The 22636-nt window shown below is 35.9% G+C and overlaps 1 protein-coding gene and 1 long non-coding RNA gene across 2 annotated transcripts; both read left to right on the top strand.

The window, feature by feature from the left end:
• Positions 1–7438: 7438 nt before the first annotated feature.
• Positions 7439–10105, top strand: LOC147558326 (elongation factor 1-alpha-like). Its single transcript, XM_086659986.1, has 3 exons — positions 7439–7763; positions 8440–8927; positions 9022–10105. Exons 2-3 carry the CDS (start codon positions 8466–8468, stop codon positions 9901–9903), a joined length of 1344 nt encoding a protein of 447 aa, XP_086516112.1. The 5' UTR covers positions 7439–7763; positions 8440–8465; the 3' UTR covers positions 9904–10105.
• Positions 10106–17837: 7732 nt separating this feature from the next.
• Positions 17838–19567, top strand: LOC147558325 (uncharacterized). Its single transcript, XR_015233471.1, has 2 exons — positions 17838–17925; positions 19341–19567. It is a non-coding gene; the product is annotated as an uncharacterized LOC147558325 (long non-coding RNA).
• Positions 19568–22636: the final 3069 nt, after the last annotated feature.

Raw genomic sequence — 22636 nt, 5'->3', positions numbered from 1 at the left:
TAAGCTAGTCATTATGCTCGTGTTATTTGGCATTTGTACTCATACGATGTGTACATATAAAATATTACATAACCAAACTGAAAAAAACATAAATGGACTAACACACTTTCAAGATCAGGCTAATTATTAAAACACAATGTTTCATATGCATATATGTCATATCCACTGTAATCAGAGGCGGAGCCAGGAATTGGCGCAGGCCCGGGCTGAAAGTTTAACGTCGATAAAAAATAATTTTGTATATAAAGAGTACACAAAAAACTTTTCACCATGTGAATCTTTAACTCGTTTCACACAATTCATGTGGTAATTACTATTATGTAAATGAGAAATTTGTACAATATATCATTGATAGTTATAGATATTGTGTTTAATTAGCTGAAAAGAATCGACTATATAAATATTGTGTTTAATTAGCTGAAAAGAATCGACTATATACTTTGAAGATTTGAGACTCTTTTTAGGAATTAAGAACCAAAGAGGCCGAAAAGACTAAGAAGTAGGTACAGGGGACTTGAACTTGTGCCAATGAGGTGGACATCTAACCATCATACCATTACACCAACACATGCTTCTGTTAAAATGAATGGCTACATTGCTTAAATAATTAGTAGGTTGACCCGGGCTGCAGCCCGGGTTAGCCTACTAACAGCTCCGCCCTTGACTGTAATGATAATAACTTTTGGTATTTTACTTAATGAGTTTCAAGCATAACATAATCCAATATAAGTTGTCTCTTACTTACAGTAATAATATACGAGACATCTCCATGTGGGAATAAAGTTTCAAGTCGAACTTATCATAATCTATTTCAGGAAATATATGTAACAAGAAGATTTAAATCAAATATGTTTAGTTTAAACATACCCAAGAGAATACTAAAAATTCTATATAGATGTATAACTAATTGACTTGGAATATTTATTCCACGAATTAGTTTCTATTAAAATCTACCGAGTAATTAAACAGTAACCAATTACGTTATCATAAAATCTCAACCAAAATTTGTTTCCTAATATCTCTCTTTACTTAGTCAAAGAATATTACTACCTCTCTGTGACTAATTCAATAAACCAAATGTTCAACATTCCAACCGAATCAAACAACTTTTGTTGTCTAAACAATACCTTCAATAACCAGTCGAATAGATTTTGCTTCTTAGAAAGTATTGAAAATTCGTGTTTACCGAGTCAAACAAATATATCTCAATAGACTGTATACCCAAATATTTTGTTTACAAACAGAGATATAATAATCAAGTAACAGACTTATAAATTCCAAAAATCCCTACAAATTTGGTTTCAAAAAACAAATTCGATTTTAAATCTCAACCGAATTCTCTATAGAATTATAGATTTATGGGAATAAAACGAATTTGTTTCAAATGAAAGTAATTTAACATTATAATTTCTGATATCTTAAATGATAAATGGAATCATAGGTTTATATATCATAACAAACAGCAAATAATTGTAAATACTAATCAACAAAGCCAAAGGAAGGCTCTGATATCAAATGATAGAAAATTAAATTCTAATAGGTGCGGAAGTTACATACCTTCAGCCATTGTTGATTAAGTCTAAGTTGGAACCAAGATAAAAAATTGAATACTGCATACTGAATGTCTTCTAACCCCAATCCTCTCCGTAAGTTGTTGTGTTTATGATGGAGAGACACAAGCAATAATATAAGAGGGGTTAGGGACCTTCAGTTATTGTAACTACTCCCACTTCTTTTCTATCGAAGAAGGGGTTAGTGAGTTGTTATTGTAACCAACTTTATCTCCCAAATCTTTATTCCCAATACCCATGTACGTAAACATTTACTGAATTCAAATCAGTAAATTGGTCAAAGCCAAGAAAGAGGGAAATTAGGAATGTGGGTCACCTTTAGTCTCTAACAAAGAGACGTGTCCAACAGAAGAATTCATCACCATTCATAAGTTCAAAATTTTTTAAAGAAGTACAAAACCAAAATTCTTGTACGTTTACTTCCCATTCAATTTCTCTTATTTCCGATTGTACACGGTTATAATTTGTTTTTTTAATGATGAGATCAATTCAGAAGGAGACAATTGTTTAGTTTGTATGTATATGATTACAAAACCAGAATTTTAGAAGCCACAGTTTTCTTTTTTGGTATTGTCAGTATGCCTCGAACCCTTGACCCAAAAGGTGGAAGACTAAACCTCTTACCGCTCCAACCAAGAATTCAGGGACGGAGGTATGTAAGGGCCAGGAGTGGCCATGACCCTCCTCACCCTTAAATGTTCCCACTGTTTATCACTTATAACAATTAAAATATTCAACCTATCCTTTATTGGCCCTCATTTATTCCAAACTTAAACCATCCCTAATCTTAACCTAAAGCCCAACTTAAATTCTTAACAACCAATGACCTAATCAAAGATGCCAATTGACTTCCACCGCCCACAGGTCACAACTCACAGCTGCCAATGTCCTGTTCCTAAGGGCCTTAACTTTCGATTAGTTCTATCATTTTAGGTTTCAATTCACCACCCATAATTCATAGCTACCAATCAACTTACCCAGTGAACTGATTAACCCAACAACAAGTTTTTGTTTTCCACTTTCACTATTAACTTATTTTAATTTCTTTTCGATATGTTAACTATATTGATTCCAATTGTAAAGCGAAATCAATTCGAGTCATCCAAATTTTGAGCTCTCACTAACCAAAATCGATTGTCTCTCAAATCATAACTCGTGAACAGGTAAATTCTTAGAGAACTAGTCTTTTTTTTCCTTTCTCTCTCTCTCTATCTATATCTCTCTCTCTTTCTCTCCCTATCTCTCGTCTCTTCCGTTACAAGTTAATTACATAATTGTGTATATTTTTGTAAGTAATCATTTAACTAATGTCAATAAAGTGTATTTTAAGTAGGTACAATTGAAATAACTAGCGGGAACAGTCGAACTAGTTTATGACTATAATAGTTCGGTCCCCCGTCAACAAAAATTCTTGTTCCGTCCCTGCAAGAATTGTTGGCCTGTTAAACTTGTTTACTTTGCCATTCATGTATGTTGAGCTAGTAATTTATCAACTATTGCAGCCAGAGTTTGGATTCTTCTATTTCAAAGGCAGTCTCCTAATTAGAATACTTTTATTTATACTTACTTATCTTTTATTTTATATACATGTTGTTTCATTAGTCGGGATTAGTTTCTTTTATTATTTTCATCAATTCTTGTAATTGCCTGTACGAGAGATTTTAGGAGGTCATAACTTGTTAATTTTGAGGTTATATGAAGCTTAGAGAGTCTTCAAATTTTTGGTATGTTTTTTGGGTCTTCTTGAAGGAGTTATTCATACATGCATTTTAATTTTAGAGCTAAACAGTTTAGTTTCTTTCGATCAACAAAGATTAATAAGATAACTCTTGAGATATAACTTTATTTTATATAAAGATCGTAAACCTCCTTCGAAACTTTGTCATGCGCGTTTACATTGGGAGAAAAGAGGTTTTAGGGTATACAGAGGATAAATAGACATATATCTCAGAACTCAACAACTTATTGCACAGTGTTGATTTGTTTCTTCCAATGTGTACCCTAAAACCTAAACACAGTGTTGATTTACAACTTATTGCATAGTGTTGATTTGCAATTCTATTTGTACCTAATTTTCTATATTTGGTAATGAGTAAAACCTTTACTCTTTCTTTCTTTTAAATATCATATAGCTACAGAGATATGGAACAAAGATGTAAAATTTTTGCAGTATTTTAGTTAAGTATTATTTGAAAATAATTTAATTTATTTGAGTAATGAGTCATTCCTAAAATTACAGGATGCTCAACATAATTGTTAAAGGTTAAGATCCCTGTATCCATTATTGACATGTGGAAGCTTGAGAATCAATGCTCTTATGTGATGGACACTATAAAAAAACATCGCATTTTTAACTTTAACGAATTACTCCCATCAAAAGATAGACAATGTGTTAGTCGATGCGTTTGTAAAGAGATTTCATCCTAGAAACAATACACTTCATTTACCTTTTGGCGAGATAATGATAACTCTCGATGACGTACAACACATTTTCCATCTCCTTACCGATGGACGAGTCATGGAAGATGTTAAAGCTTAAATATGTCTTACTCTGAAATTTATACCCTTATGGAGGAAACACTTGGATTTAGTAAGTCAGGGTCAATTAAAGAGCTTAAGAATGGAAAGGTGAAAAAGATGAATCTTGAATTTCTACGATCCCTGTTTCAAAATTCCATTAAGGACGACCCAATAAAGAGAAAAGATATGACTATTAGAGCATGTATTTTATATGTTATAGGTAGTTTTTGTGTCCTGACAAGAGTGGTGGTATGGTCTTTGTATTATATTTGTTATGCTTGAGGGACATCAGATCATTAAGATCGTATTGACGGGGGACCATTTGTTTGGCTTGTTTACTCCATGAGCTAGGTTATGTAAGTGGGCACGGTAGGCAAACGATGTTAGGGTGCATCACTCTAGTCCAGATATTAAAATTTAACTTTGAATATATTTTATGGTCGTCATTTATCACAAAATATTTTGAGTTGATCACTATTCTTTTCCCAGAGTTGAATCTACCTCCACTTCCCCGCTAGTTATAAAACGAATTTAGTTCATAGGTTTCGATTGGGGATGCCATTGGTCCGTCATAGTGAACCTGAATTTAAAAGAGAGGTCCAGGGATAATATGATTTTAAAGAATCGTTGTGAGCAGTTGGACGACCTCACTAATACCAGTGTAAGTATATAAAAATATTACTTGCAAATAAATTGTTTCATTATTTTTGACGTGTATGATAACATTTAATTTTCTTAGGTTGTATGGGACCTCTACAAAACCTACTGTGTCGAATACCTAATTGGACCTTGGGCGCATTGTGTTGGATTCTAAGTTTGTCTCGAGGCGACTTCAGTGATATATCCTAACAGAGTTTTACGCCAGTTTGAGTTTTGTCAAGGTGTACCACTGTTGCCACTAAAACATAATATGAAGAGATCAAATTAGGTGACTGCCAAGAACTATGCCAACATGGGTGCGTGGACATGGAATGACTGGAGTAGTCATCTTTTGAATCAAAAATCTAAAAATCAAGGCGAAGTCGAATCATGATAAAATTGTGACACATCCATCTAAGAGAACAATGACAGTAGTTAAGTCGAGTGATGAAATTGATCAAAGAACATCTTTGTTACTCAACCGTTGTGTAAGTTTAACTTTTCAGACTTTTTTTTATATAACTACATCATTCCTAGGAAAATGTGACATACACTAACATTTTGTCTGTGTTATATAACAAAAAAAACTTCGTTTAATTTTAGGCAAATTGAAAGATACACAGAAACTTTATGAAAAGTCTTGAGTTGTTGTACGAGAAATGTAGAAGAGAAAAACAAGCCATTGAAAGTGAACATGAAGTAAATGATGAGATTGATTTAAGTGAAGAGTCTAATTCTAGCTATTCGGAATACACAAGGAACAAGGGGATGATGAGAAAAACTGGCATTATGTTTCTTTATAGTAGTACTGTAGATCTAGTTTGCTGACTACGATGACTTTGTATTGTTAAGAAATGTATTAAACTTCTTGTGAATACTTTTGCCATTGAATTGATCTTGACTTTTTGTTATGATATATGGTAAATTTCTTGTGAATGTTATTGTTATGTTTAGTGAGTTTATATTGTGTTTTAAATATGATGTGTTTATATATAGTTAATGAGCTTGTAATGCCGACAAACTCATGCTCTACCACCTGGTGTGCAGATTCCCAATGTAACAAAATTTCGTTTTGAATTAGCTAAAAACCCTTCAAGTTTACCATGTTCACCCTCTACTATACTCGTTGATGTAGCGCCGAAGTGTTTTACCTGATTAATCAAACAATGTACGAAATTCCCTTATAAGGTGTGATCCAATTATCTAAACAATACCGTTATTATTTCCTCATCCTTATCAGTTTTAAACCAGTTAACCTTCAACTTAGACAACTGTGTTTCAAAATCTTTTTCGTACCCAAGTGACGAGGTGTTAGTCGATAATGAAATCTTCACAAGCAAAGATTCCCTCATATGTAGTCGTTGCACGGGATTTAACGTTCTATTTGTATGTCATGTACAAAGAAGATGAGCTTTCGGAAATACCACGCCGGCTGTCTTTATTAAACCAAGTTCTCTATCGGTTAAAATAACACAAGGCAGTTCACCCGGCATATATAGTTGTTTGACACATTCCAACCCCACTTATAATAATCTCCAGTCTCTTAAGACATGAATGCACAGGCAATAGTGATGTTTTCCCAGTTGAAGTTCGAGATACCGCATGAAAAAGGGAGTGCTTAAACTTGTTCGTCTTGTTGCAATCAATAATGACAACTTAGTGAAAACATAAAACAAGACTTACACCTTTTGGATGTGCAAAGAATAATCCGACTACCTCATAACAGTATTCATCACACGAGTGTTTCATAATATATTGGTGGTAATTGCATAACTTGTAGAATTGTTGTATAATAGTCTTTCCCCCACTAAAGTCAAGTTTGATTCATTTTACTTCGTTGTATATTATCGCATCGGTGCAATAACCATCTTTGTTGTGCTGCTTATGGTTCACGTTATCCTCAGGCGTGTAACTTTTCTGATGGCTAAAATAAGGACGACCTTTCTCGCGAATTAACACAACAAAGGAAACCAACTTTTCTATTATATATCTAACTTTGTTTTGTGAAAAACGAGTGACTAATACGGTTTGATGATGTTTTCCAAAACATAAAGTTTGTCACTTTATCCTAGAAGGAGTCTCACAAAACATCATCAAATATTTGAATCAAAAGTTGCTCACTGGACTTCTCACTCTTTGTTACATGACATCTTAAAGGATAAATCTTCCTACACCTATTTTAACTTTGTGATTGTAAATACAAAGAGCAACACAACAATCTTTCCATCATTACAAGGAAATAGTTCACACCTTTTACTTTTCGTGTTACAAATTCACAATATTTCTTGTTGTTTAATGGAGGACCGATTTTGCCGCACCTATGACACCCCCTCGCATACTAGATAGGTTACCTATGGACAACAAGGAAAGAAAAAACTTTTCAAAACTCGTGTACTTCAATTAAAGGCTCGATTGAGAGCCATTAGATTAGATCCCTGTGATACCAACCCATTAATAAGGTTACTCAGACCTAGCTTGCTTAAAACCTGAAGTGTTGTGAATTTAGAGTCGGAAATGTTGTACATGGGGCCATGTGCACATTGAGTATCAGAACCCCACCCCACTCGCATCGGTAACACGGGACTAGGGTTGGGTTGCTTTAAAGGCCCCCTCTATAATGGCACCGCTTCAATGCAAAATTTGGAGGAAGATTCTAAAGAAGGAGGGCGCTAATAATACTTGTGGGTGGGGCGTTTTTAAAACTTCCCATTAGGGTTTGGTGAAGCGCAGGAGTATACAGTCATTCTAACAAATACCAAAGCCCTATGTCGACATTTTGTTGTAATAGTGGAAGCCGCGGTGACTAGGGCACCGTCTTTTTCGTAAAGCGATTCAAAATCTTTCCCCACACAAAATCAACGGTTAAAAATAGAACTTTTGGTTTAGACCGTTAGATCAATAAAACCTAAAAATGAAACCCTAATCGCATTTTGAGGGTTTTAAAAAGGAGAAGCCGCTTCCTCCTCAGACTCTCTTCACTTCGAAAGCTCTTATTGGCGAGAGCTTTTTTCCTTGACGTTTTCATCACCAAAGGTTCGCTTCTTCTCCTTCCTTACTTCTTTTAGTTCCTATTCTATTTATGAATACTTGATTTGTTCTTAGAGATTCAAATATCTTCTGTGATTTTCTTTGCATGATTTGTATCAATTCTTTTCATGAATCATATCGTCGTTTTTTGTTGTTGTTTTTAGATCGAAATCTAGGTTTGTTGAATAACTTAATTGAATTAGTATCTGAGAGTTTCTCGATTATTTTGTTTACTATAATCAGGTTATTTTGTTTCATGATTCATTTTATTCAATATATTAGATCATGTATTAAGTAGATCTCACTGTTATACTTGTAGTCGGATTTGATTCTCACTGAATCTGAGCTTTAGGTCGTAGTTGCAATTTATTTTACTGGATCTGATTTGTACGATTGTAGTTGCTTGATTAGATAATGGCTTATCGTTGATGAATACTCAAAATCTTCAATCGTGATCTGGATCTGTATCTGTATGTTCATCTCATTCCTTTTTACAAGTTTGATGCGCTGTCAGTACATTACTGAAAGTTAGATCTAGGTTTACCAATCACATTGGACGTTTGAAGATGTTATTCGAATTTGCCTACATGTTAATTAGTATGTGTTGTTGTTTACCATTATGTGCAGTTGTTTGTTAGAATTAGTCATAGGCTTACCACTGGTTTGTTGAAATATATTGCAGTTATTTGATTTTCTGAGGAACTCAACATGGGAAAAGAGAAGATTCATATCAGTATTGTCGTCATTGGACATGTCGACTCTGGAAAGTCTACCACCACTGGTCACTTGATCTACAAGTTGGGAGGTATTGACAAGCGTGTTATCGAAAGATTCGAGAAGGAAGCTGCTGAGATGAACAAGAGGTCTTTCAAGTACGCATGGGTTCTTGACAAGCTTAAGGCTGAACGTGAGCGTGGTATTACCATTGATATTGCCTTATGGAAATTTGAGACCACCAAGTACTACTGCACTGTTATTGATGCCCCAGGACATCGTGATTTCATCAAGAACATGATTACTGGTACCTCTCAGGCTGATTGTGCTGTCCTCATCATTGACTCCACCACTGGAGGTTTTGAAGCTGGTATCTCTAAGGATGGACAGACCCGTGAGCACGCTCTTCTTGCTTTCACCCTTGGTGTCAAGCAGATGATCTGTTGTTGTAACAAGGTATATTTTATTGTGATGAGTTTAGTATTGTTTATGATATTTTGATGTTCATTTCTTGGTTTGATGATGCTAACTGTCCTGTTTTTGTTAATAGATGGATGCTACCACCCCCAAGTACTCAAAGGCAAGGTACGAGGAAATCGTTAAGGAAGTCTCATCTTACTTGAAGAAGGTTGGATACAACCCAGACAAAATCGCCTTTGTTCCCATCTCTGGGTTTGAGGGTGACAACATGATTGAGAGATCCACCAACCTTGACTGGTACAAGGGACCAACCCTTCTTGATGCCCTTGACCAAATCAATGAGCCAAAGAGACCCTCAGACAAGCCACTCCGTCTTCCACTTCAAGATGTTTACAAGATTGGTGGTATTGGAACTGTGCCAGTGGGACGTGTTGAGACTGGAGTCATCAAGCCCGGTATGGTTGTCACTTTTGGCCCCACTGGGTTGACCACTGAGGTTAAGTCTGTGGAGATGCACCACGAGGCTCTCCAGGAAGCACTTCCAGGTGACAATGTCGGATTCAATGTTAAGAATGTTGCTGTCAAGGATCTGAAGCGTGGTTTCGTTGCCTCCAACTCCAAGGACGACCCAGCCAGGGAAGCTGCTAACTTCACCTCCCAGGTTATCATCATGAACCACCCTGGTCAGATCGGTAACGGATACGCTCCAGTTCTTGATTGTCACACCTCCCACATTGCTGTGAAGTTCGGTGAGATCCTCACCAAGATTGACAGACGATCTGGAAAAGAGCTCGAGAAGGAGCCCAAGTTTTTGAAGAATGGTGATGCCGGTATGGTTAAGATGCTTCCGACCAAGCCCATGGTTGTGGAGACCTTTGCTGAATACCCACCCCTTGGTCGTTTTGCTGTTAGGGATATGCGACAGACAGTTGCTGTGGGAGTCATCAAGAGTGTGGAGAAGAAGGATCCATCAGGTGCCAAGGTCACCAAGTCAGCTGCCAAGAAGAAATGAGCAATGGGAATTGGTTTGGCAGGAGAAGCAACAGGGTCAGAGAGGTAGTAGAGAGAAATTTTGTTTGGGTAATGGTTTTTATGATTTGAATCAGTCTATGTTTTGTGGTGTTTTAGTTTTCTCAAGAACCAATTTTATTTGGATATTGAACATGTTTTAATTTTGAAATTAATAGAACTGAGAGGACCTCTGTTTGCTGAAATTCCTTCTTTAATATGTTCATTGATCTGATTGCCGTTTTTTTAAGTTCTAAACGACATTTGTTTGTCTTTTTTTCCTTCTTACACTAGAACAAGATATCTTTTCAAATTTAGGGTTGTCATGAGACATCAATTTGAAATCACTTGGATGTTGTAGCGGCGCCAGCTATGTTGATGACTTGGGTCAATTTTATTCGACCTGCACTCCCTTATGGGGCTGGGATTTAATGGTGGGTTTTAGTCACCCCATTTTTTCTTTCACTTCTCTTTTAGATCATCTCCATTGAAAGAGTCAAAACGGAAAAGCCCTAATTGCTCCTCAAGATGTTTAAGAAAAGCTCTTTCTAACACAAAGTTCAATTTGGATCTTAAGATGATATGACAACATTTAATTAAGATGTATGAAGTAGAAACTCAATATTTGAGATTTCTGTTGAGGGTTTCAAATGTCGACTCCGTATTAAGTAGAAAACTACCAATTTAGGAAATAATACCTAAATAATTTTTAAGTTTTTAGAGTGTTGAATTGGAGATGTCTTCGGAATTGAGCAGGATTAATTAAAATGTCTTAAGAAGAAAATTAATATTGGAATTTTCTATTGAGGATTTCAATTGTCCACTGAATATTAAAAAGCTACCAATCTAGTAAATGATAGCTGATGTCTTTGAAATTGAGGATCTCAATAGTGTCATCTAGAAAAGAGAATCTCAATTGAGACACAAGTTTTGTGTTTTTTTGAGTTTTGCACTGGGGAGGCTTTTACTCCTGCTCTCTCTCTCTCTCTCACACACTTCACTCGCTTCAACTTCTATCTTTCTCATTCTAATTTCTCTATTTTGTTTCAGTTTCCTTTTAGTCTCTTTTTTTTCTATACAGTTCTTTCCCTCACTTCTCTATTTTTCTAAATTTTCTCTCTCTAACTTCTTGTTTTCTTTTGTTCTCTCTCCCTCGCTTACTTCTATTTTTCTCACTCAAACTTCTATGTTCTTGACGATTTTTCGGATTGGTACGATCTAAGAACCCTTAGGAGCTTTTAGATCGTCCTCATCATAAGTTCTTTAGGGTAGTTTGATCAACCCAGCCATTTTTATTCAAACTGGGGTTCATCTACCGGGTGGATCCATTTTAAGAAATAAGGACGATCATGCCCCCCTATATTTGTTCAGTGTTCAATTTTGCCCCCCAAACTACCGTCAACCTTAACATTCAATTTTTTTATCTTATTTATCTATGTTTTACATATGTTAGATGATCACATGATCACATGTATGTCATAATATTGACTTAATTACCATATAATAGAATAGAAGCAGAGATAAAGAATTACTTAAAGAGCTTAACCTATACTTTAAAAAAATCTTCCTCCGTCAATTTTTTATGTGGGCTCCAAGAGCCATTACATTTAATATAATATAGATACATCATGAATTGATGAAGTCCGGTAACTCCAATCATTAAAGGCACTTGGATCCTAAAGGTTGGTATATAGACTTGAAGGTCATCCTAAGGGCATAGAAGTTCATTTTTACCTTTTAGGTTATTTATATGCTTTTAACACAAGTCAATAAATGATGGATTCCGTCCCCACCATTAATCAAATCAGTGACCTCGGGTTTTCAGAGTAGATGAACAACCAACTAGGCAAGCAGTTGTTAGCATCCGTTTATTTGATCTTTATAAAACCCCCAATTGAAAAAATAGAGGGCTAAACTTATGAAAATAGAGGGCTAAACTTATGTCTCAAGTGACAGACTAGTTTATACAATATAAAATATTTTTTTGCTCCTTGTTCATTCAAATTGTAATATTTCACTAATTTAATTATTTTTCAATCATATACAAAATTAAGGTAAACTAGATGCTTTTTTTTATTTTAACTTTTTTATGTCCTCCACAACCATGGTCGGCTACTCGGCTCGACCTGACCTTGTTTCCCGTGTGCCAGTCTTTTGTGGGGAGGAGCCAAAATTATCTGAAAAACTGAAAACTCAACCAAATCGGGTCTAGTCCAGATTGCATGCCTGCTTGGCCCGCCTAAGGACTAGGTCCAGCCTATCTTAAAGGAGTTGGGCCTGTCAGGATCTGGCTGGACCAACATGATCGGGGAAACCATTGATTCGGTGTTCGGGGTAATGTGAAACTTGTTATAAAAATGAATTTTACCTTAACTTCGTCTAACTAATATAGAAATCCGTCTAAGAATCTACAAGTCGATGGTATGGGGAACACGATATTTGTTAGAGGCATATTAAACTTTGGGTGGAAACCCTGATTCTTGTTTGCCCCCTACATCCCACTAGCACTTTTCTTTTCTTCAATCATTAGCAAGCGACAAGTTAATTATATGAAAGGGGGTCCAGACAGCAAATCTCCCTTGTCGGTAAAGAAAATATTGCCTGCTTTCTCTCCTCCTTCCACCAAGTATCTTAAACGCCTACGCCAAAAGAGCGTAGTTTGCGAGATTTGTAATTTTGTACGAGGCAAAATACTTTAACATTCTCTTAGTCACTACCCTATCAATTGGTAAGTGTTTTATAAGAGAGGAAGACATTTGTTTCTATTAGGCAAATACAGGGGTGTACATTTAGTATCCGAACCAACCAAATCAATCCGATCCAAACAGGTTTGGGCGGTTTGGACACCGATCCAATGATTATCCGGATTGGTTTGTATACTAAAATATAAAACTGAGTGGTTTGGTTCGGTCTATGGATTTGTTTGACAGATAACCGAACCAAACCATTTATTATTACTTTCTATATATTATATATGTGAGAATATATGATTCAATTATTTATCATTTTTCTTCTCTTCCTTGAATGTTGATAAACTATGTCGAATTAATCACGTACATGTAGACTTGAGGTTTTGTGAGATAATACAATTTTTTAAGCACGTTCTAAGTATAATTGACCTTTGGTTCGGTTATTTAACCGAACCAAACCGTTCATGCATCGTAACCAAAACCATGAACGGATTGGTTCGGATTGAAATTTAAAATAACCGAACCCTTTGGATTGGACTATGGATAGGCTCAAGAAGTCGGTTATCCAACCGATGTTCACTCCTAGGTAAATATGATACTGAGATAAACTTTAATTTGAGATAGTGTTAATTTGTACTATATTTATACCTGATTTTAAACCTCACTTACTCATCAATGGGCATCAGAACTAGATGAAACTTGGGTCTAAATTCAAGAGCTCAAGGAGATAAATTTAGCGAACCAGAGAAGCTCTTGAATTGACGTCCATAGATCCCTCGAAACAGCGAAAACAATCCAGCTAAGGATTCAATTTGAACAAACCCATCACCAACTCAACTAGTTGAGCAGAAAGTAGAGCACCTGAGATTCTATCATTTCTTACATTTACACGCAGATGGGAAAACATCACAATAAGAATTGAGCATTGGAGTAAGCTAAAACATCGTGATTAAAATCAGTGGAAATGCATAACCTATAAACGAGATGGAATATGAGAAAACAAGAGACATTCTACATTTACGAAATTTACCAAGATATCGACATGATTCATGATTGACTAATTGACGTTCTTTTGACGAGTTTGACAAAATTAGCCAAACCTTGGAAAACCTAGAAACAAAACAAGTTTTATGAAATGTTTGCTAAATTATCGGAACTCAAAAGACACATTTGGAGACATTGGAAAATGAGTTTTAACTCTTGTGCTAAAATACAATTTTTGCAAGATCAAGAAGTCTTATACTTCCTAAGAGCATCTCCAATGCAAAACTCACAAAAATCTCTATTCATCCTATGTGTCAAGTTCTAATTGAGATTCTCACTCCTAGGTGGCCTTAATAGAGATCCTCAATATTTTTTGTCTCCAATGCAAAACTCTAAACTTATCTTATTTACTTATGTGGCATAGTTATTTTTGTCAATAAATAATTAGTTATTTTAGAAAATATAAAAGACTCGATTTCTATTGGTTGAAAATCAAATATTGATGAGTTGGACAATTAGAGATATCTCAAGAGGACACTCTATTTCTAGAGTGTCCTCTTGAGATATCTCTATTCCACCCTCGACACGTCATCTTAGAGATCCAAATAGAGTGTTGCATTGGAGATGAATTTTAAGAAAAAACTCTAAAAATCCTAAGTGGCACTCAGAGTTTCTAAGATTGAGTGTTGCGTTGGAGATGCTCTAATCCACCAATTCCATTTATCTAATTTTTCTTTCTGCTTGTAGTATTCAGATATATTTACACAATTAAAATGAATTATATCAAAATTAGTAACTCCAAAAAAGTGATAGACATCCAGTGGTGCTGATATGGAGTCATTACTTCATCTTCATCTAAGGATCTGCATTTGGTCTATTTTGTCAATATTAATGACTATTAATAATCAGTACCTATTTGTTAATTGTTATAAAGAGGTGGTTGCCCACAAAATAAGTGTTGCATCTGTGGTTGCCCATAGACTGAGGGTCTTTGGTATTACCATTTTCTTGCCAACATTTATGTCCAATTAAGATAGCCTTCACCAAGCATTACTGAGGTACGAATTGCATTCATACTAGGTTCAGGTTCATTTCATTAGATGGTTGTGGATGTATTCCTGTGACTTCGAGTTACTCAAAAAAAAAAAAGGGAACACTTTGTGATTGGTTGACGTTGGTTGATCTTTCCTTGATTATTGTGCAAGGTGGTATACGAGGACAATCAAGGGTTGATAAGAGGTTTTAGTTAAAAGTTTTGGGCAGGACGACATATTGATATTGTGAAAGTATCAAAGACAAAAGTGCCTAAGGAAGTTAAGTGTAGTTGACTTTTGGCAGTATACAAGTTCACAAAGATCGACAATCAAAAAATGTTAAGAAATTTACAAGATATATATGGATGTATCGGTTCGTTCATTAGGACAATGACATGGAAATTAGTAACCTAGTCTCCATAGAAAGGAAATTCGAAAATCTGCAACGATTCGGGGAAACTAAAGCAACAAATGGTGCTAACGATAAGGTGTACGAACTTTAGGCAGCAAAGCCAAGGAATAATATGCGTGGACAACTTATCTGATATGGATGGACTTGTGGTAAAATTTTGTGAGCCTAAATCACTCGAGCAGGTGATTCTCATATGAAGATATTGCCAGGAGTAATTAACCTAGGTGAATCGGTAATATGAGAAATGCCATCGAGTAATCAAAAAGCTACATATTGAACCACTGAAGAAGTATTGTGATCATAATGGTGCGAAACCATCTCTACGAAGGATTAACTAGATGAGAAGATGAGTCGGACCTTTTGTGTTATGGACCTCATGGTAGTTGTACACCGTCCTTCATTTATGAGTTTCGATCAGATCAATTAGAGAGAGTTGAGGTTGACTTTGATCGGTTTTGTTTCGAGCATGTATTATTTTAGTTTGATTACAGATAAGGTATGGTCTGGTTGAAAGAAAGTTATATGATAGAGATACATATCTTTTATCGGCTATAGTTGTTGGTGGTGAGATTTAGGGGCATCAGACACATAACCTTATCGAGAGAGACTACTTCACTGAATGGTAGTTCGTCACCTGGAAATAATAGATGTGTTGGTCTTCAGATTTATAGATGTGGCACAAATGTCAGTTATGTCGGGGTTTTTATTCAGTTGTCAGAGTATTATCAGTGATAAGGATAGCTGTCTAAGTTCAGTTGTTATCTGGTACATCTTTTCATTCAGTTGTACTATACGAGATGGTATTCTCAAGTTATATGTTGACTGCACGATATTGAGTTCGATTTTTCTAAAGGATATATATTTTTCATATAAGACTATAATGGTTCTCATCGACAACATTCAGCTTATTTAGAGATTGAGGAATTATGGCTAGCAAGTTATTGTTGTACTGTTAAGGCTAATGCGTAGGGTTGAATTATATTGGTTCAACGAGATACTCTGATATTGGAGGTTATATTGTCTGAGACTGTGTTTGTTATTAGATGTATCTGGGGTTCTCAGATTATTGTAGAATTTTTCGATGGTTGGTTTATCTACGATTTGTATAGATATTATAGTGGTCTTCTATTTTCATTTTATCATCTTATCGACAACAACTATATTTTTCTTGAGATTATAGTGTCAAGGCCAATGTTGACTTAAATTTATTATAGATTATAGAGGTCTTCATTCGTTATTTTATTATATTATGGACAACGGTATTTTCTTATATTATCGGCAACGGTATTTTCTTATATTATCGAGAATGGTATTTGTTATGAAGATGTGGGATCGACGAGAACTTATTCTTGTATATTATATTATAGAGGCCTTCATTTTTTTTCTTTATCTCTTCATATGAAGGACCGTTATTGTTATTGAATATTCTTGAGTCGTGTGGTTATGTAGAAAAATTTCGGGATATGAAGGAATGGATCTAATTTGTTTATAGAGTTTAGTCAGATTGATTTTTGTTAGATACAGTGAGTTGGTGATTTTCGAAATGGGTCAGGTTCTCTCAAATTCAGAGTTGGTCGAAAGGACAGGGCATAAAGAAGCGAGTTGATCTAAATTTCGGGGATTAAATTTCTATAAGGGGGGAGGATTGTAACATCCCATGTTTTCAAGGTTAGTTGAAAGACTATTTGACAATTGGGTCAAGTCAAAAGAGGGGTTAAATTTGCAACTTGTTCTGATTTCAGGGGTCATTTTGCAATCTGGCCAAATCGAGGGACTTGTTTAGGTGGTGTTGTAAATGTAGGACTCAAAAATGAACCCAACCCACTATTTCCTTCCACCGTGCATGCATGTGTGACGTGGGGGTTAATTTTTTTTTTTTTTTTTTTTTTTTTTTTTGTTGAGGATACGTGGGGGTTAATTAGAATTTGAAATTGAGATTTTGAAATGAAATAACCGGCTTATATATTATTTTATTATTTCTCTAAAACCACCTCACGCCACAATTGTACACGTTTCTTTTGCCATGCACCCCACTTAATTCAAAAGCTATTTGCTTTCTTTTGAAGTCACCTGTAAGAACAGAGAGGTTGAGAAAGTGAATTGATTTATAAAGTTTTTATGGTTTGATTTCGACAACTAATTTCTTCGCGCTCGGTTATCGGAATTCGATGAAATTTATTCCAGGTAATTCCAATCGGCTTGTTCTACATATCTATCCGTTCAGAATTTTGAATTTCGTCCGAATTTGGTGGTTTTGTGATAGCTATTTCGTATACTGTATAGTGGTACTAATTTCATTTGGGATCGAAATTTGGAGCTATTTAGACGATTATTAGTCAATTTCTTCTAATGGTTTATGTTCAGAATCATGTTTAGAATGTTATAGACTATTTTGGGGTGTTCATATATAGACGGGTTGCTGCCGAATTATTTTACGGCTCAAATTTGATATTTGGATCAGTTTCTATAATGAATTGAAATAGAGATGGTTACCCGAATCTTGCCGTTAACATAAATGGATAGGTTGAGTTATGGATTCGTAACATTAGGTTCATTTTATGATTTGATAGTTCAAGATTCATAGAATTTGGTTCGTTATATAATTTGTCAGCTTATGGGGTATCGGAAATGTAAAATAGAGTTTGTGGGAAGTTGGTTGGTTAATTTGTTTGTATTTCAGTTATTCGATGGGACGTCTCAGTGATCTCTTTAGTGTCGATAGGACATTTCTAGTATAGTTTCATTCATTTTATGCATTCTTGCTCTGCAAGAGGACTCTTGACAGTTATGTAACTGTCAAATGACCGTTTTGCCTTTTCATATTTCAGTAGGACTAATGAACTGCAATAGGGAACTCGAAGAGAGGTGAAGGGTAGCCAGGAGCACCATTGGAGGCGCAAGAAGAGGTAGGATCCTACGAATCTTACTTGGAGCACGGGTATTCCCCGTTTCACCATTATATATATAGTCGTTTTTCTTCTTTTTATAGTTCTCTAGTTCAATTTATGATATGATATGGTTTGATATGTATGTATGTGGTGCACTCTATGTTATGGATGTTTCTCTTTTCAAAACAAATTGGTTTTTTTGAAAAATAATCACATGGAGGCGGAATCGCTTGATCTGTGTGATCGTTTTGTGTGAATTGTAAACACGTGGTGGCGGAATCGCTTGAGCTGCGTGTATAACATGGAGGCGGAATCGCTTGATCTGTGTTACGTGTAATGGTTGTTTTACGACGGGCATTGGTTGGTCCCCTTGTTTATTTTATGTTATGGATTAGCCATGAATTATGTCAAGGGTTACACTCGGTGCGTGGCCAGCCGTTTGGTAACGACCATTCTAGTTTACCCGGAATGGGGTCCGGAGAGGATGGGAGTTGGGGTATTCCGACCCTTGGAGTGATTAGGGGACTGACCCAATGCCATGCTTGTTTATTTATTATGCTAAACCACTGGTGTGTGTGGTTTGAATTCTGTTGTGTTTGATACGTACAATGTTTCACCGAACCGAAAGAGGGTGTTTACCTAAGTTTTCTTAAAAGAAAATACTTAATCCCTGAAAGTGAAAACTTGTAAAAGCTTGGCTTTAAACAGGGTTTACCCTACCTTGAGACACAAGAACGCTCTTCTCCTTCGGTTGATGGGACTTGTTAGGAGGGCTCTGTTCTTGTAGCTTTGGGAGCCTATCAGATCATTTAATATTATTATAGGTTCATGCATATGTTTGGGTATTCGAATGGTCAATGAGTTACCTTGCGAGGAAGCGTCAGATCTGGCCGGAGATAGGACGCGCCTCAAGACGAGATAATTGTATCGCCGTGGGTATATGGCTCTACTAAGCGACGATACTCTTATAGTCGTCTGGGTAAGTCATGACATATTCTAAGCGTATCATTGTTTGGGTGAGATTTACTATTCGATGCGTATTGAGATCACAAGCCAGCCCGATGGGCGATGATGACGAAGGGAGAGTTACGGAAGCTCTTACCGGGGTATTACGTGGATTCATGTGTACACTGCAGTAGTCAAACGTTCGATAAGGCGCTGCCTGCCTACGCACTAACAAAGGCCTACCGGTTCTTCCTAGCCGAATAGTAGGTGACCCCGACTGAGGGCGTATTCAGTCGTGATCTTGGTAAGCTAGAAGAATTATCTTGCTATATTGTTTTGCTTCGTGTGCATATTGATATCTCTGTATATATGTAACACTTATAACTATTAATATATTAAAATGTTGATGTGTGTGGTGCGGGTAGGATGTCTAGGTATCCTACTGAGCTGACCTTCGGGTTATCTCATTCCTATTTGTTGTTGTTCAGTTGCAGGTATTGGTGACCCGGAGTGACATAGTTTACTTCGACGGCTCACATTATGTAAGATTATAATTTCTATTATATTTTCAACATAATCACAACGTTAATATTATATATGTATCATCTAGAATAGTTAGGATCGTTCTCTCACTTGTTTGTGATTGTACACATGTAAATAATATGCACATTATCACTTTTTATTTGATGCTATTGATATTTAGAAGTTTATGAGATATGTATGAATGTTGACAGGTTTTTCAGGTTTGATATGTTCAATTTATAGAGGAGACTCTGTCCAAATTCAGTCTCTTCTGTGAACTATTCATAAACATGAATTCAAGTTGTTTTTCTCTTTATGAAAACTATTTTGGGTTACATATTTTCCGAACATATTTTCAAAAGGTTTAAACTATATTTAATTTTCCGCTGTGTTTGTTCTTGATTTGTAACCCGTAATGAGAGTTTTGGCTTGGGTTTATATTTGAAACTGGTTTGAGTTAGTATTAGACCGAGTTTCTTTTATAAACTGCCGGGCAAATCGTGATTCGGAACACGGGGCGCCACAGAGTACACATACCCTTTGAATTATTCCTGGATCAAACGTCTAGCCTAAATAGTGATGGAAACAAGTCCAACTATAAAATATGATTTGGGGCCACCAAACTATTCCAAGGCCCACTAAAAGTTGCGACCCATTTACAGAACGTACACGTATGTCACACGTGTATCCACCTTGTTTAGTAATTGCAATGCAAGTGACGCGTGCACTATCTTCTTCCACCGAACTATTGTTGTTTCCGGCGTCGGAGAGCTCGTCCACCATCAACCCATGATAGAGAAAATCAAACAGGTAAATAAAGTACGGCTGTTCATTTGAGGGCAAATTCTCAACTAAAAAAACTACTTGACTAATCCAAGATCTCCCTTGTTACAACACTTAAAACAAACAACCGATTCTTAATGGAAATATATAATTCAGATCTGAAGATAATATACTAGACAACAATGAAAAACAAAAACTTAATACATGAAACTAAAACTAGGAATAAAAAACCTAATTTATATGATAAGAATCTAGTCCCTGCATATTGGGTTCTGGGATACCGTTATCTCCGACTGTTTCCAGCCAAGATCCGTGATTGATGTTAGAAAAGATTAGGATGAGAGGAGTTGAAGTTAGATCTGGTTTCTCTCTCTAGAAGATGGAAATTGTTGTTGATAGGAATGGTTGTAACCAGACAGATCTGTACCAAAAATACAAGAAAAGGGAAGGAACATACCCGAGGAGGATCAAAACAAGATTTTTGTACTATGTTCTTGGTAGAAATTGTTTAGATCTACTTTCTCTCTCTAAGTTTTAGAGAGAGAACCTCCTGCGCGTTTTCGACTTCCACCTCCCTTTTAACCCTATATATATATATATGGGTATTCACTTCCCATGTTAATATATATATATCTTTCCCTCTTCCCCTCATCTCTAATACTATAATTTATGGTCTTTCACTTTGAGAAATTAACTTTTCTTTGGTTATAAGATCTATAGTGTTTTAGATTAATAATATCTTCTCTCTTTATCTCCGTATCTATTATATCACAACACGTTATCAACACGAGCCTTTAGCCAACTAAGAAGTCGTTATTTATTTGTTCTCCAAGTCGAACAACTACGCTGTTACTCTGACCGTTTGTCGACGTCAAAGATCGAACAACTAAGCCGTTATTCTGCCCGGTGAAAGGTGTGGATTTTGGAAGAAACATATCTAAAAGTAATGAAGATACCTGTCTAGCATACAGTGAGACCACAAATTCGATACTTCAAAATACAAAATATTTCTCAACCTTAAAATTATTTGAGACAAATGCGATTACTATCGCCGGCTCATCAAGTCGTATAGAGGGCTCCGGAAGAGCTACTATAATATTGCCTCGTGGTACTACATTAATAATTGACGACGCTTTGTACTCGACCAGGTCTCTGAAGAATCTGTTGAGCTTCAAAGACATACGCCGAAATGGGTATCACGTCGAAATTGGGTATGAGGATAATAAAGAATATTTATATATCACCTTAAGTATATCATGCCAGAAGCGTGTTGTAGAAAGATTTGAAGCTCTTTCCTCTAGGTTATATCTTACAGAGATTAAAACAGTTGAATCATATGTCGTTGTCAACCCGAAGTTGCACGATCCAAATATTTATGAAATTTGGCATGATCGACTTGGACACCCAAACTCTACCATGATGAGTAGAATAATACAAAACTCTCAGGGACACCCTCTTCAGAACCAGAAGTTTCTGATAAAAATGATTTTTTACTTGCACTGGTTGTTCATTGGGAAAGTTTATTACTCGGTCATCCCTGACAAAAGCACATATCGAATCTCCCAAATTTTTGGAAATGATTCAAGGTGATATATGTGGCCCTATACACCCGTAGTGTGGCCCATTTAAATATTTTATGGTATTAATCGATGCATCAACTAGATGGTCTCATACTCTCATGTGAATCTGATGTGGACTCGAAACCAGACGTTCGCAAAGTTACTGGTTCAGATAATTCGTTTACGAGCTCACTTTCCTAATTATCCGATTAAGTAGATTCGTCTAGATGTTAAGGAAAATTTACATCGAGTACATTTGATTCCTATTGTCTCCCAGTTAGAATTAATATTGAACATCCTGTAGCTCATGTTCATACTCAGAATGGTCTAGCTAAATCATTCATTAAGCATATCCAACAGATTGCGAGACCTATGTTGATGAGGAAAAAACTACCCATTACTGCATGGGGACCTGCAGTCCTCCACACTGCAACCGTGATAAGGTTACGTCATACTTTAAATAACCAATACTCACCTTTGCAATATGTTCAAAGCCAGTACCCCAACATATCTCATTTGCGTATTTTTGGTTGTGCTGTATATTTCCTATTACAGCTCCACATCGTACAAAGTTTGGGCCTCAGTGCCGACGGGAGTATATATTGGTTTTGATACATCATCTATATTCGATATCTCGAACCCCAGACGGGAGAGACTTTCACTGCACACTTCGTCAATTGTCATTTTGATGAGGCAACTTGTCCGCCATTAAGGGAAGTAAATTTGCCTGAAGCAAATATTACAAAAAATGAACTATCTTGGTTTACTCCAAATTTGTCTCACTTTGATCCTAGTACTAATCAATCTGAAGTTGAAGTACAAAAGATAATACATCTACAAGAGATTGCTAATAAAATGCTTGACGCATTTAATGACGCAACGAGAGTGACAAAATCATATATACTTGTTGCTAATGTTCC

This window comes from Eschscholzia californica, unplaced genomic scaffold (genome assembly GCF_041429995.1).
Source record: "Eschscholzia californica isolate CP2 unplaced genomic scaffold, dmEscCali1.0.p SCAF_2, whole genome shotgun sequence".
Classification (NCBI taxonomy): Eukaryota; Viridiplantae; Streptophyta; class Magnoliopsida; order Ranunculales; family Papaveraceae; genus Eschscholzia; species Eschscholzia californica.
The sequence above is the reverse complement of the archived record's forward strand: the minus strand, read 5'-3'. Positions and strand labels throughout refer to the sequence as shown.

Coding starts and splice junctions, on each gene's coding strand:
- LOC147558326 (XM_086659986.1), top strand. CDS start 8,466: ATGGGAAAAGAGAAGATTCATATCAGTATTGTCGTCATTGGACATGTC. Junction 8,928..9,021: donor TGATCTGTTGTTGTAACAAG/GTATATTTTATT, acceptor TTTTGTTAATAG/ATGGATGCTACCACCCCCAA.